The sequence below is a fragment of the Dermacentor albipictus genome, chromosome 5, assembly GCF_038994185.2.
Source record: "Dermacentor albipictus isolate Rhodes 1998 colony chromosome 5, USDA_Dalb.pri_finalv2, whole genome shotgun sequence".
Lineage (NCBI taxonomy): Eukaryota > Metazoa > Arthropoda > Arachnida > Ixodida > Ixodidae > Dermacentor > Dermacentor albipictus.
This window is the reverse complement of record NC_091825.1, coordinates 57,388,386-57,403,933: the sequence shown is the minus strand read 5'-3', so window position 1 is coordinate 57,403,933 and position 15,548 is coordinate 57,388,386. Positions and strand designations below refer to the sequence as shown.

The 15,548-nt window shown below is 46.1% G+C and overlaps 1 protein-coding gene across 2 annotated transcripts in view; it reads left to right on the top strand.

Annotated features, from left to right (window-relative positions):
* Window positions 1-15,548, top strand: part of LOC135911176 (uncharacterized) — a 330,618-nt gene that overhangs the window by 241,199 nt on the left and 73,871 nt on the right. For both annotated transcript variants that reach the window (XM_065443366.2, XM_065443367.2), the window contains exon 14: window positions 13,826-13,932. In XM_065443366.2, coding sequence (XP_065299438.2) covers window positions 13,826-13,932 — 107 coding nt within the window. The remainder of the gene's footprint in view (window positions 1-13,825; window positions 13,933-15,548) is intronic.

The window sequence follows — 15,548 nt, the reverse complement described above, 5'->3', positions numbered from 1 at the left end:
GCGAGCAGGTAAGGCGAATGCCTTAGTTATTGTTAGGCAGATAATAATTGGTGGCATCAACTTGTATGAGACGCTTCTTAACAAAATAACTGTGTTAAAAAGAGGTAGACGAACTAGAGAGAAATTACAAACACGAGCGCTACTCGCAACGAACAATTCATTTTTAAAGAAACAGAATAAGTCGAAGACTACCCGCAAAAGTGAACAGACACCCTCTCACGTGTGCATGGCAAGACGACAGTAATATACACGCGGCAATTCCAAAGCTGGCTAATCAAGAACTGATTCGCATACACTGCCGAAGCTTCGATGCTTCTGCAAGTGACAAAGCTATCGAAGGTTGACTGCTGCCTGTGTCACATTCCAAAAATATGTAAAAGGCATCCATTATTTCTTTCGTGTTTTGTGGTCTGTGCGTGTACAAAATCTGTTTTTTTTTTCAAGAACAGGTTTACGCAACCTTAGGCGGCAATGAACCGCCAAATCTGAACCAGTGCCATTCTTTACATTGAGCGCATGCACCTTGACCCTCATATTTAAACATCGATTAGGTTTCCCTGCGTAAGCCTTCCTTTCCACACGAGCAGAGTATCCTGTAAACAACTTGAATTTTGCAATCGATGAACGTCTTCTTATAATTCAGAAAGCGTCCTGCACCATTCTCACTCGTCACTCCATTCAGTTTTTTGTGGATGGCTGGACAACTATGACCAAGCTTGGAACCTACACTAACATCAACCTTATACCTGCTTGCCACCTTTTTTAACCCGTATGCTTACTCAGGCATATAAGGAAGTGAAACTACATTCTTTCTCGTCTTAGGGTCATCGTCAATTGTTTCTCTTCTCGGAATGCCTTACACTGATTTCGCCGCTTTTTCACAAGCTCTTGTGATAGCACCAGTAGGGTGCCCTGCTTATTTTAGTCTTGATACTTGCTTCTCCAAACTACGATGCACCCTGTGGTGGTAAATGAGTTAAACATTGAACAGTGTATGCAACAAGCACAAATACCACTTTTGACTACCTTTAGGTGATCAGAGGGAAATGTAAGTAAATGCTTCGCTACCTCAAGGAAATACTCCCAGCAAACGTGGTTTGCTGCAAAAAATACTTCCGTTAAGTCCAAAAAGTGTTGCTCTTTTCAAAAGGCAGTTCCCACGTGAAACTGACGCCTTCACCGCATTCCCTGAACACCTTTAACACATCGACTCTTCTTTGTACGTCTAAGGTTTTCACAATGACAAGAAAATCAACATATTGCAGACCCTTAATAAGCAAGTCACCCATGTATATTTGAATTCTTCTGTCCAAAAATAAAATGTTTCCGAGAACAGGCGCATTGCTAGAACCAATACACACTCCTGATTTCTGTAAAAAGATCCAAATAAAGATTTTTTAAATAAATACAATATTATAAACTCGACAAACATTCACCAGAAACGATACAGTTACTAAGAAACCATTGTTCAGCATTATCTTATGTTATACATTGCTTGACACACTGCATCAATTTATTATGGGGTAGGGAGTAGTAGAAGTCCAGTCCATCATTGCTAATACACAGTTACATGCTAATTCACGAATGAGACCAATGTACTAGAATTAGCAAGAAAATTTTCACTGTCCTTCAACTCGGTAAAGGAGGATGACTAGCGAAGCTCTGGATGTAGGCCCCTTAATGGCGAACTGCACCTCCACCGCGGGTCGCAGCGCTATTAGACTAACTTCGGAATCGGCGCACGTATGGAAAACTGTTGCTCTATGTTCACGGAAACGAGATCCGCCAGAACCTAGTCATAAACTGCTTCGCTGTAAAACCGGGTCATGAGTTTTTAGAGGCGACAAATGATGCTGAAGCCTCGTCAAAACTTCGTGCTGCCAAGTGTTAGTCTCGGAAACTATGGCTCTGAAAGTTATCTAAGTATAGGTCTGCGTCTGTTTCGCCCAGTTCTTTTACTAAAATGGAACAGCACCAACTCGCCCAGCTCACAGTTTTGATGTATGAGGCGCTGGCGAGAAAAGATAGAAGCGGATATAGAAGTTAAAAAGTCCCACTCCAAGATGGGTTCGTGAGTACTTTCATGAAATACCGCAAAACAATGTGGTCACAAATTCTGTCTTTGGACACGCGAAGAGTACGCTGCGCAATTGGACGAATAATAGCGTTGGTCATTGTACGAAGAAAAGGGCGGCAGTAGGGCGCGATCACTTTTTGGAAACGGGAAGAAAAGTCTGCACAAATAACCAAATAGGTAGCGCCTGTGTCATATCGAGCTTTGACGGGTAAACCTACAACAAACACTGGCAGCAAGTTCGACGACTGCTCTGGAGGCATTGTAGGCTGCCCACTGGATGCAATTTGCCTCCTAAAACTGCGTGGTGGAGTTTTTCAAATGCGCGTTCGTGTCAGAGAAGTGGGCCGGAAAGGCGACAGGGAACGAAGACGTGGAGAAGGTTACCTGCATGACTGAGAAGGTGACTTTGCAGCCATATTGATACATGCATATTGCGTGTTTGCTTGTGGCCGATGCATGCGGGCACCCCGACGAAGACGACGAACGCTCCCTGGCTCTCGAGCTGTTGGTTGCACTGGCCAGTGCGGCATTGTCCCTTGCAAATACACTTTGTAAATAGTCTCCAGTTATTATTCCTTCGTTCACGTTAGATTTTATTGGAGGGTGCTGTTCCCCGTCCTCGCCACGGAGCTCCGTAGCGGCGCACCATCCTGCTTTCCGCAATGGCTCCCGGTGACGACACCTCGTCTGCTTCTACCCCTTCGACCCCACCAACCACGTACGTTACGGTTACCACCCCCCGTGATCCCGGCATATTTTCCGTTCAAGATAATGTCAACGCTGAGGAATGGCGCACCCTGTATGATTGTGTTAACCACAACAACCGCTGGGATACTACCATTATGCTAGCGAATGTCCTATACTGTCCTGACAAACGAGGGCGACATCTCTAGCTCGGATGCTTTCAAGGAGAAGCTCACCGACCTCATTGTAAGTCCCACTAATCAGTTGACGTCTGCTCAGGTTCTTCGCCATATCCACAGGATGCCATTTGCCCTGACGCAACATTCCGTCCCTTGATTGATGCGGACCTATTGCCTGAACCAGCGGCAGCTCTGTGCCATCTTTTGCGTTCCTACCGCGACATCTTCGACCTCAACGATCGCCAATTGGGCCAAACTTCAATTGTTAAGCTTCACATAAATACTGCTGATGCCAGTCCTATTCATCGCCGGCCATATCAAGTTTCTGCTTCAGAGTGTAAGGTTATTCAAGATGAAAGGTGTTGCTGAATCTTTGTCGAGCCCTTGAGCGTCTCCCGTGGTCCTTGTTAAAAAGAAAGATGGCACATGGCGTTTCTGCGCTGATTATCATCATTTAAACCGCATTACGAAGAAAGACGTCTACCCTTAGCCTCGCATTGACGAGGCCCTCGATTGTCTCCTTGGTGTCAAATGCTTTTCATCAATAGACCTTCGGTCTGGTTATTGGCAAATTTCTGTGGATAAAAAGGACCAAGATAAGACCACGTACGTCACCTCTGATCGCCTATATCAATTCAGTGTAATGCGGTTTGGTCTATGCAACGCCCCAGGAACGTTCGAGCGTATGATTATTCTTTACTTCAAGGGTTCAAATGGTCAACATGCCCCTGTTACCAAGACGATGTTGTCGCAATTTCATCGACATTTGAGAAACACCTTGAGCACCTATCAGCAGTTCAAGTCTTCCGCGAAGCTGGGCTGCATCTAAATTTATCGAAGTGTCACTTTGGTCGTCAGCAGATTACAGTGCTGGGCCACTGCGTCGATGCGTCCGGTATTTGACCAGACCAGGAGAAAATTCGTGCTGTCACGTCTTTTCCTGTACTTCAATCTGTCAAAGACGTCCGAAGTTTTGTGGGAGTCTGCTCCTGCTTCCGACGCTTCGTTAAAGACTTCGCAGCGATTGCGCGACCACTTACTGATCTTCAGAAGAAGGACGTGCTGTTTACGTGGGGCCGCGCTCAAACTGCCGCGTTTGCCTAGCTAGCCAACATTCTCAACACGCCACGTATGCTGGCCCACTCGCACCCATCCTATCCTGCAGAGGTACGTACCGACTCCAGTGGTCACGGTATCGGAGCCATCTTAGCCCAGCACCAACAGCGTCAAGATCGCGTTATCGCTGACGCTATCCGCCAGCTCACAGCAGCGGAGCGCAACTATTCGATCGCTGATCGTGAACGCCTGGCTCTCGTCTGGGCTGTTTCCGAATACCGCCCGTACTTCCATGGCACACACTTCTCTGTTATCACGGACCACCACGCACTCTGCTGGCTTTCCTCACTGAAGCGTCCTACTGGCCGGCTTGGTCGTTGGGCTCTGTGGCTGCAATTATATTCCTATGCAGTAATGCACAATTCGTCCCGATTACATCAAGACGCAGAATGTTAATCACGCTATGCAGTGGTTGAACCACCCGCCGACCCTGACCGCGATGCCGACGCTTGGGTATTCTCTGTTTCTCAGCTGCTACACGTCGCCAATGGACAACGCTGTGATGCCGCTCATTGATGGCCTGGAATCTTCGTCTTGTGATTCGTCCCTACACCTGTTTGTTCTCGGGATGGTACGCCCCGACAGTACTGCCCTACTCCTCGTCCTTCCTAAGCACCTCCGGTCAGCTGTTCTCAAGAACTTCATGACTTACCAACGGCAGGTCACCTTGGCGTCTCCCGCACCCTACGACCAGATTCGCCGACGCTTCTTTACGAGCAGGCCTTGCCCGCTCCGTCTGGAAATACGTTGCGGCGTGTGAGAAATGCCAGCGCCGAAAAACAACATCGACGCTCTCTGCCGAGTGCCTTCAACCGCTCGACATTCCTTCGGAGCCGTTCTTTCGCGGTGGCTTGAACCTACGTGCTTCTTTCCCTCTATCCACATCTGGCAACAAGTTGGTCACTGTGGCGACAGATTATGCCACGCGCTACGCTATCACCAGAGCACTTACATTAAGCTGCGCCACAGACGTCGCCGATTTTCTCTTACGCGGCGTGATTCTGCAGCATGGCGCTCCACACTAAATGATCACTGAACGTAGTCGGACATTTCTTTCTTAAGTCATCGCCGACATCCTGCAGTCCTGCTCAACCAAGCACAAGCTGACTGCGCCTTATCATCCACAGACTAACGGTCTTACGGACCGTCTGAATCGTACCCTAACAGACATGCTTGCAAAGTATGTCTCGTCCGACCATACTGATTGGGACCTTGCCCTACCCTATGTCCCTTTTGCGTATAAATCTTCGCGTCACGACACTACCGGTTATTCCCCGTTGTTTCTGTTCGACCGAGAATCTACATTGCGACTGGACGCATCCCTCCCATCCGACGCAGCAGACACCAGCGAGTATGGGCTTGACGCCATCACCAGGACAGCCCAAGCACGCGAAATTGCCCGCAGTTGCCTCCTGACATCGCAAGAGAAGCAATGGTGTTTGTACGATCGCCAACACAGCGACGGCCACTTATCGCCTGGATCTGTGGTACTTCTGTGGTCCCCGGCTCGTCTCGTTGGCCTGTCAGAAAAACTCATGTCTCGGTACACAGGACCATATCGAGTGCTGGGTGCCATGACTCCCGTTACGTACGAAATCGCCCAGTAAGTACCAGTGCCTCATCTGCCTCGAATGCCACTGACGTTGTCAATGTCGCACGCCTCAAACCATACTAGCCTCCTGTTATCACCAATATTTAGACGCACCGGTACGGGTGCTTCCGCCGGCAGGAGTAATGATACATGCATATTGCGTGTTTTCTTGTGGCTGATGCACGCGGTCGCCCCTACGAAGACGACGAACGCTCTCTGGCTCTCGAGCTGCCGGTTGTACTTGCCAGCGGTGCATTATCCTTTGTAAATACAGCTCCTCAATAGTCTCCCGTTCTTGTTCCTTCGTTCGCGTAAGAACATCAATGGAGTCGGGAGGAGAAGGTGACCTGTGTTATGGAAAGCGGTAAGATATTCGCTGATAGCCGATTGCTGGATGCACACCTGTACATTCCTCAGAAGCGTAGACACATGGCTCATGCTGTTAATGTCGCAAAAATCGCGAGATGGGCCCTCCATAGCCACAGTAATAGTAAATCTGTCTCGCAGGACGTCCGCCAGGACGTCCTGCCAGTCACACGCCAGGACGCCTGCACCGTCCGTGAAGCTCTTCACGGACGATGTCGCGGACCAGCGTGCGGAAGTCCACAGCGAAAGGGAGACGAATGTACGGGGTATCGATACATAGGGGGAGGGACCGTAGTTGAAGTCGCTATCAAGTAATGATCACATGCTGGATGGTAGCACGGTTTTGATTAGCAAAGGCGCTGAAAGCGACGGTGTTTCTGCATCTAATAATGAGGCGCATTCGGTCGCTCACATGGTGGTGTTCACAAGCTTGCACAATGCGAGCACATCCTCAAAGTATACAGCTGATGATTCCGCAGGGAATTAAATGGGTTCACCCAACTTCTTTTTTGCAACCTTAGCGCGAACAGCGGGAGCACCAAAAATCTGCTGAAGCTTTTGTGTGAACGTCGCCCAGTAAAGAAGATCTAGCTCATGGTTCCTAAACCAAGTTTTCGCGACATCGGACAGGTAGATCGGGACGTTCCGCAACATCTGTGAACTGTCGAACTTGCTGAAGTTGCTTACAATTTTGGTAGTTTCGGAGCCAGTCCTCGACGTCATCCTCTCGTAGACCTGCGTAGACTTGTGGGTCGCGCTGGCTGCTCTTGATGGTTATGACAAATGGTGAAGACTGGAAGGGAGCGGCGACATCGGACGTTCCCGGGTTTGCTGGATCGAGCGTGGCCGGTGGTGTTATGCGCTGACCCTAGCGAAGTTCCAGTAGGAGTGTCAGAAAAGTCGTGGGGAACGAAAGGCACCTTCCTTCACTTATAAGGAACAGCTTTATTCCAGCCGAGCTCGCGCTGCCACCACGAAGATCAAGTTGCGCAGCTAATGGTGATATACATGTATACAGACGAAGAAGATGTACAGTGGGTGGTGATATTGTAAAGGGAGTCCGGCGCCTTCAAACACGTGTGATGACGTCCGCGATGCGACTCGACGCGGATGACATACGCTGGTAGAACCAGTTGTCAACAGAGAGCAGTTGCTGGTCAAAGAGTACTTCAAGAGAGCCCAGGAGAGCCGCTAGGTCGGGCGCAGACTAACGGTGAGTGGAATTCTAATCGGCAGGGTGAATGTTTGAAAGGATTGTAGCAGAACCTGACGCTTGAGATGGCGGCGGCGGATGCGTATTGTCACGATGACGGTGTCGGCATAGATTGCAGTAGCGACGCGAGTGAAGGCATCGTACTGGGGTACGTCTTGCTTTAGGTTAAGAAGACCGTTGCCACCAAAATGTAATGGAAGTCCGGCGCCTTGAATGGCTTCCAAGTGGGACACGACACACTCATATTAAATAGCGCCATGAACACATGGACAAGGAAGAGAATTGCTGGGACAGCGCTGGCCCTGTGCTCCTCCTTGTCCGTGTGTCTTATGGCGCTGTTTAATATGAATGACCCGTACCAACTAGCCCGCACGCAAACCCTTCTAAGTCAACACGACACATCCAAATTTCAGCATTTAAAAAACCGAGTATTCCCCTCACTCAGTGCTATTGTATCCTTCTGACTGCCCTTCCCTTCCTCTTCCTTCACTTGCGGAATTCTTCGTTAACACAACACTATGCAGAGATTATGAATATGAATGTCAGGCATGTGTTGCGCTCACAGTAATAACAGCCCGGGCCAAGAAGTGCCTACTCTATCCGGAATTTCTGGATCGCTACTTTGTTGTGATTCGAATGTCGCTAGTCCTCCTGAGCACATAAAGGTAAGCTTCTTCATTTTGCCAGCTTTTACAGCGAATGCGTCTATGGCTAGGGTCTGGAATAAAATGTGCCCGAAATGCTGACGAAAACAAATCATTATGTGGCGCGATCCTGGTGATAGTACAGAAAGGATCCAATCTCAACGGCACGTGCCCCTGTGGGCTCAGGGACCTGTAACGCGCTCCTGAACTGCAATAAATGAGTGTGTCATTAAAAAAAAAAAGCTGTTTGTGGCCCTGTATTGAATAAGCTGTATATTGTGTTTATTGGAACTGCAGATTTTTTATAATATGCCCAGGTGAAATGTTCTTGCGAGTAGCATGGTATTTCATTAGTTATAAAGGTACACTGTAAAAAATTTCCGTCATTATACGGAGGATTTCCGTCATTATACGGAGAACTGCAGGTAAAAATACGGAAAATATGTCATATTTCAAAAGTACCGAAAAATCTGCCGTTAATACACGGAAAGTGCTCTCCGTTTTAAGCTTTACGGACATATCACTGTTATCATATAGCGGCTATGCACTGTTTTCCATAAAACAGACAAAATTCCGTATTTTTGTTATGCGAACATCCGTATTATTGTCAGAAAATTTAAGCTGTCTGAATGAGCGCTCGTACTCAGAAAGTTTCCGCTAACAATATTTTATTGAACACGCAAACTGCACGCATTATGAAGTTACGTACAAAATGTGAGAGCTAGTCTTCTACCAAAAGCTGCAATAACAGATCGTGTAAATATATATACGCATCTTCTATTCCGGTCACAGTTTGCCGCGCATACGGACCTTGTAACGGTGATCATATGCGCAAATATATGCGTGTTCTCGCAATGTTCTCAAATTAAGCGCTTTGTAGATGATACAGCATCTATGTTTAAGTGAACGAAGAGTCGTGGGCATACGTGCATACGTAAACAAGCTTGCGGCACTCAGGTGTTGGTGCACTGGGAATGACATTGGTGCTATACGCCAAAAATTGTGCGCACTATAAATCAGTACCGAAACGCAGGGAGTGGTATAATGGCCGTAACTGCGCTTACATTAGCAACAAATGGTTTGGAAGGGGACTGGCGGCCTATAGATCCAAGTACAACTGTCGGATGAAATTTTCGAGTGCGGCAACCAATTAACCCAAGTGTGAAAGGGCATTGCTGAACTGATATCTAGTTGGTTTAACTTATTCACTTAATATTTACAAAATATCTCGTCTCTGACAATAACCGCCCATTCATTGAGACAAATCGTTTACGCATAATCTTCACTGGTCATGTGTTAATTCTTGCGGTAAGATGTAATCGCAAACATTTGGCTCTTCATCTTGAAACGAGACTGGTAAGCGCGCTCGTTCTTGTGCGGCAGAATAAAGAACGCGAACATGCACCGACATGTGTGGAAACTACTGGAAGGTGACTGAAGATGAAGAACCTATTACCGTGCTAGTACTGTATGTACTTTCAAATAGAAGAAGAAAAAATGCCCAGTGCCGAGATGTCACGATTCAAGCTTTATTACTTTTTACCTAGAATGCAACACCATTAGTTCCATGTGCTTTATACATGGATGCTCAACTCATTATTTACCTAATCATTACACGCGCCAACCAGCCTAAATTATCACTATACTAGAGCTTATGGACGCATCGCAGTGCACTGCTTTGCACTTCATTGCAGCACAGGAGTTCGCTATCCCCAGTAGCGAACGGTTTGGTTGACCTCCCTGCCTTTCTGCATCTTGCATTCTCGCTCCATTTGTATAAAACGCACTAACTTGTGGGAGAGAAAGTGTTCTTCTCTTTTAGAATTCAATTAATTGTCAGGCACTTATTTTGCAGTTGCAGTAACTAGAGAACAAATGCGAAAACGAAACAGATTCTGCTCTGTTCTCCGCGCTCACGGAGTGCTGCACCACGGGGCAGCGCGCGCTGCGCTTCCGTTGAAAGTGGCAGACGGAGCTGCACATGTGTAGTCAGCCGGCATTTTTCGTGTCGTGTTGTTAAAACTGTTATTTGCCGTAAATATATCTTAATTTGTACTCAAGAGTGCAGAAAGACCCCAAGAGAGACTGACGCATCGGGAGCGAAGAACAGCAACGATGGATGGTTACGCTGCTTGGCTTTCGGCACGTTCGAATTGGCAAAGTTCCGAATTTGTCGCTGTGTGGTGTACGCTTGTGCGCTCGTCATTTGCCGTGATCGCGCGGGGATATTTGTGCTGGATGTTTTTCACTTCGTGTACAAAACTCTGCACGCTGCCGCATCGAAAAAGTTGTCCTGTGTTTGGGTGCACGTATGCGCTCGGACACGGATAGCCTGCTTGCTCTCAACGGGTGTTCAACAGTCTACGCGCGCTCGTAACTTGCTCATGAGGTAAGCCCATTTTAATCTTATTTGGCTTGCATAACGCAAGTGGTAAAATTATGTGTGGTAAGCCGGTGTTGCGTACATAAATATTGTTTCAAAAGACCACTATGCAACGTCTTAGGGCAAAAAGGGCGCATGAATGGGGAAAGGGATCACCCTATTTTTTCATATCGATTCTAGTGGTAGCGCGATCGGCGCGATCGCAATGTCCGTGAGGTACTTCAAACCTTTTGCTCACTCGCGTTAAAACCGTAGAATAAAACTGCGTTCAGTTGCGCACTTGTATTGGCGCTTGTATTGGCGCTTGTATTGGCTTGAGAGCGTACTGTATCGGATACAAGAACTTCTGTTAGAATACGGAAATAAACTTTCGATGCAATAGCAGTGGCTCACTACCTGTGATCGTTACTTTCTTGCTTGGGTGCACGTTTTAATTGTGACCAGAAAAAGAGTTCTTCGCTCTGGCTGCTCTGCTGTGTTTCCTTGGTGCAACTTTTTGCGATGCAGCAAGACGTGTTGCTTCGAATGATGTCTGGGCAGTCAAGGCATTCGTGTCATTTCCTTGTTCAAGTAAGACAAAGGTTCCACAGAAAGACACAAACTTGAAGCTGTCAACAGCAGCATCACCATAAACAGCGCTCGACGTTTTGCAATCTTGCACCTGGTTATCACATTGTCCATCCCATTCTTTTCTACAGGCTGTTCTGTAATGTTTTATGGTCACACCGACTTTAATTTTAATGTCCCTTTTTTATATTTGGGCAATATATCTTTTTTTCATCGGCTTTCAACAAAATATGTATTCATAATGTGCCTTCATTTACCATATACAGTGATCTTAACCAGATGCATCTTGATACAAAATTTATTTTCCTTAATTCTTCGTTTCCTTTTTCCAAAAGTGCAAACTGTTTATTTTGATACCTATTTTGTCTTCTGGGAAGATTAGGTCTACTGGATTAAGGACTGCTTACATGTGTACATCTTTTTCTGTTTTGGTCACCCCTACTCTTTGCAAGAACCGACAGTAGTGCTCATATCCGCTCCATCACAATCACCACTGCTAAGCACACCCTTCCTTCCTTTATTTTAACACTTTGGCTTCTCTTGACCTATTATATGCACCAGTTTCCTTCTCCCCCAATGAGGCTAGGGGCCAGTGAGCTATGCACAATGCAAAACAACACAGCGAAGTAAAACATTTGCTACCCTGATGAAAAGCACCTACGTCGAAATGTTGGCTACAGCAGCATCCCTTGTTCCAACAATGTTGGTCTACTTACATGTTTTTCTAACACAGAAGTTACTGCTTTGTCCTGTTCTGTGATTATACTTTCTTGCCGCTTTCTTTAGGATGGATATTCACGAATACTATTTGTTTGTCCTAACAGCAGCAAGTTTATCCTTGCAAGCGTTTGTGATCAAGAACAACTTTCACCAGGAATAAGTGCAAGACGAGTGATTGAAGAAAATAAAGTTGCTTCTGTGGTCTAATAACTTGAGGACTGAAATCTTGCACCTTTTTGTATATATGCTATGCAGTGGATTGATATCACAAAGTGCAAAGTGTTTTCTCTCTGCAGCCATGTCAGTGTGTTGGCAAGACAATTTTCTCAATGGTGACCTGCTGCTTCCGCTATGAGGTGCCTTCATGACATTTGAATTAAAGGAGATGTACTATCGTCGACAAAAGTACCCTGGAAGTGCGAGCATTGACCGAATTGCATTTCTGTTCAAGACCGCTGAAAACAGTGGGTCACGTATGCACATTCCGAACGCAGATGGTAGCACGGCTAATCCCAGCAAATAGTGCACCATAAAACTCGATGGACTCTCGCACGTCCTGGGCAATTTCGTGCCCGATGTCACATTCTCCGAACAATGGATATGCTCTGCAAGAGGAAATACGGGAAGCACCTGTACTTTAACAGATATAGTACAGATTCAGCGTACGGAGTCTTTCGTTTTCTGAATACGGCAAGCACCTGTATTTTAACGGTTGTAGTATGAATTCAGCATACAGTGTGATCCGTTTTCTGAATACAAGAAGCACCGTACTTTAATGGTTATAGTACAGATTCAGAATACAGAGTCTTCCGTTTTCTAGGTACAGAAACACTCGTATGTTGTATTACGGTCTCTCTTTTACAGTTGTTCGTTCTACGGAAATGACCGTTCTTAATTTGCGGAAGAGTGTTTGGTCACAAATTACCAGCATATTTTCTGTTCTGTAAGGCAATTTTTTTTACAGTGTAGTAAAGACAGATAGTATTATATGGGTTTACACTCTAATAAATGTAATCACAAATGTATTCGAAACCGTTATCAACACTCATGTGTCTGCACACTTGATTAGCTGTGTACGTGCAAGAACCATTCATACATAAATAATTCAGCCGTTCACAGGACGAGTTCCAACTGGTTGAGTTCACTGCGCAGTTTTTATTTCATTTTCTTTAACGTGTCATCTACTGTTTTATCCACTTACGAACAAGCTGTTTGCATGCGTTTAAAATTGGTGAACGAGTTTTACATGACGGTTAGGGAGGGGTTCCTGTCACTGTGACACTATAGCAAGCAAATAATGTTATATAACTGTGTAATACGTTTATTACTGTTGAAACCAAGTGTTTATACAGTTGCAGTAAGGAAGTCAAGTCCGCTACATATTCAACGTTTATTGATTTCCGGGCAGGAAAAAGAAGTATTCTCCGTGAGAAAAGAGATGCAACTTCACATGCATGAAATTTTTGAAAACAATTAGACGCGTTTATTCAAGCGACCGTGTTAAATATGTTATCGTAGAAAATTTATTACGATTTATTATTACCTCGCATACGATGGAAATTGCATTGACTCTCCATTGATAACATTGATTCCGACAGTGCAAAAAATCGGTGCAATTCTCTCTCTCCTTTTCTTTTTCGCTGCAGCACATTTACCATGGTGGCATTGTACGTTCCGCATAGCTGATTCACCAAACTCACGTGTGTTCGGGCGGACGTTGTTAGTAGTGCGTTTCACGTAGAGCGATTTTTGTGTCCGCGGCCGTGTTAGGGTTGCAACTTCCCCGAGATGGAGCAAGCGCGGCGTTTGATTTTAATATTTCAGGTCTTTCCGCCGGAGGCGCGCAATGCTGTAATATCAATGCTGTCAGCGCGCGATGTATGCGCTGCACTTGCCTGCCTAAATGGCCAAAGCTCGTGATGGGCTTTGAAAAAAAAAAAGAAAGCACTGATGTGCCTTGTTGCATCGCGGGGCATAGGACTAAGATACATGTGCCGGCAGAAACCCAATAGCCAGAAATATAGGGCGTTTTTTTCTACTGACTCTCCGCGGTTGCAAAAAGTTGGTGCAAGCATTCAGTGACAGGAGATACAAATTGCCTCACAAAAAGTTTCGTGCGTGATACTCGGGGCACCTCGCATACTAATCATTTATAACTGGTATAGCTTGAGTGAAATTTCATTCAAGTTGCCTGGTAGTGCGTCCGCACTTTACCCTTGTCTTTTCTCTATAAAACGCTGTGTCAGACAAAATTCGTAACATATTATTGCATTTCTCACTTACAGAATGTTCCACCGGGAGACGACCTTGCGTTGACGGATGCCCTCGAAATGTCTAGGCAAACATTTCCTGCTCTCTACTGGAAAAAGGACAGTTCATACCATATGTTCAGGTGAGGTGTCCGAGTTAACTTGGACCAAGGGGAAAAAGAAAAAGCAAAATGTGTAGGGTCTGTTTTTTTTTTTTTCATGTGCTATTAGGTTACACTGGCCGACTCAGCCACCGGTCTCTGTAAGAAACGTCTAAGTAGTGGTCTATGAAACGCGTGAAAGGCTTGTAAGCTTTATCGGATGAACTGCTGCAATCAGTCGCGGTTCCGTAGTGTTTCGTGTGACAGCGCGCTATCACGTGCATTTCAGGATGAAAGAAATTTCGGCACAACCCACCTCACGATCACTGTCGAAGGTAAAGCGTTTAACATTGAACCAATATAGCGACACGATGTATTGTAACATGATTTTGGCTTCTAGCGCGAAGTGAAACACGGACACAGAAAGGAGCAGACTGACTGTCTGCTCCTTTCTGTGTCCGTGTTTCACTTCGCGCTGGAAGCCAAAATAATGTTACCGTACCAACTCGCCCAACTGTCTATCCTTTTATGATGTATTGCCACCGTCGAAATGAGTTAAGCATGAGGGCTGCATCGCAGCTCCTCTTTTGTTCTTCCCTGAGACACGTGGCACCATCTTGTGTCATGACCGTAGAGCCGCCTAGGAATGCATGGCGTACTACTGCGTAGTCTCCCCACGATTGGGGAGACTCGCGATGTGGCGCGAGAGGTCGATTCATTGCGAACTTTCTGGCAAGCACCGGTGCGTGCCTTTTCAGTAAAAAAGAGCGAGCCTATGATAAATTTTATCATAACTCATATTTATCAGTAGACATGATTGCCTTGGCTTCCATTTCTGCGACTTAGAAGGGAATGTAATCTGAAACCCATTCGGTAGTGCCTACCTTCCAGTAATGCTAAACCTACTAACACAACATGACTTCCATCCGCATGTGCTTAGGTGGAAGCTAGCCTGCGCCGATCGGAAACCTTTTACATAATCGACTTTTTTATCGCGAGATTCATCAGCGAATTTACTATGGAGGATGCCGTAACGTATTTTGCTGTTTTCGTTATTAGCGCAGCAGAAATATTCATTCCGCAAACAAGCGGTAGCTCGTAGAAAAGACGAGTGCCTCCGTGGAATGACGGCGGCAAGCAAGCACGCAAGAAACCAAATAAAGCACGGGGCATGCTCCGTCGATCGCCACCTGCTGAAAATCTGACCGAGTTCAAACACATTCAATCACAAGGCAGGTGGACGCGACAGCAAGGTAGGGGTGTAAGCTGGGAGAGGTTTCTTTGAGGCATTAATTCGTATACAAATGGGCAAATATATGGGACGGATTGCGAAATCTTAAACGGCAACAAATCCACCAATTGCTCCTGGTGGATCAAGAAGAAGTTGAAAGGCCAGACCGACACTCTGGGTGAACACTTTGAGCACGTGTCTAGCTCGACAAACTATTCGGAGTCTTCATAAATAAGATAAGATAGCAGAGCCGAAGCCACAGAAGCGTAGATGCAGCCCAAAAGATCCTTATATTTGTCCTTTGAGCGCAGCCAAGCTTAAAGCTTTCTTTACCACATGTCAGAGCTCTGCACTAGGGTCTGACAGAATCATATGCGATATGATTGAACACGTTCACCCCAACGCAGAAATAACGCAATTGACACTG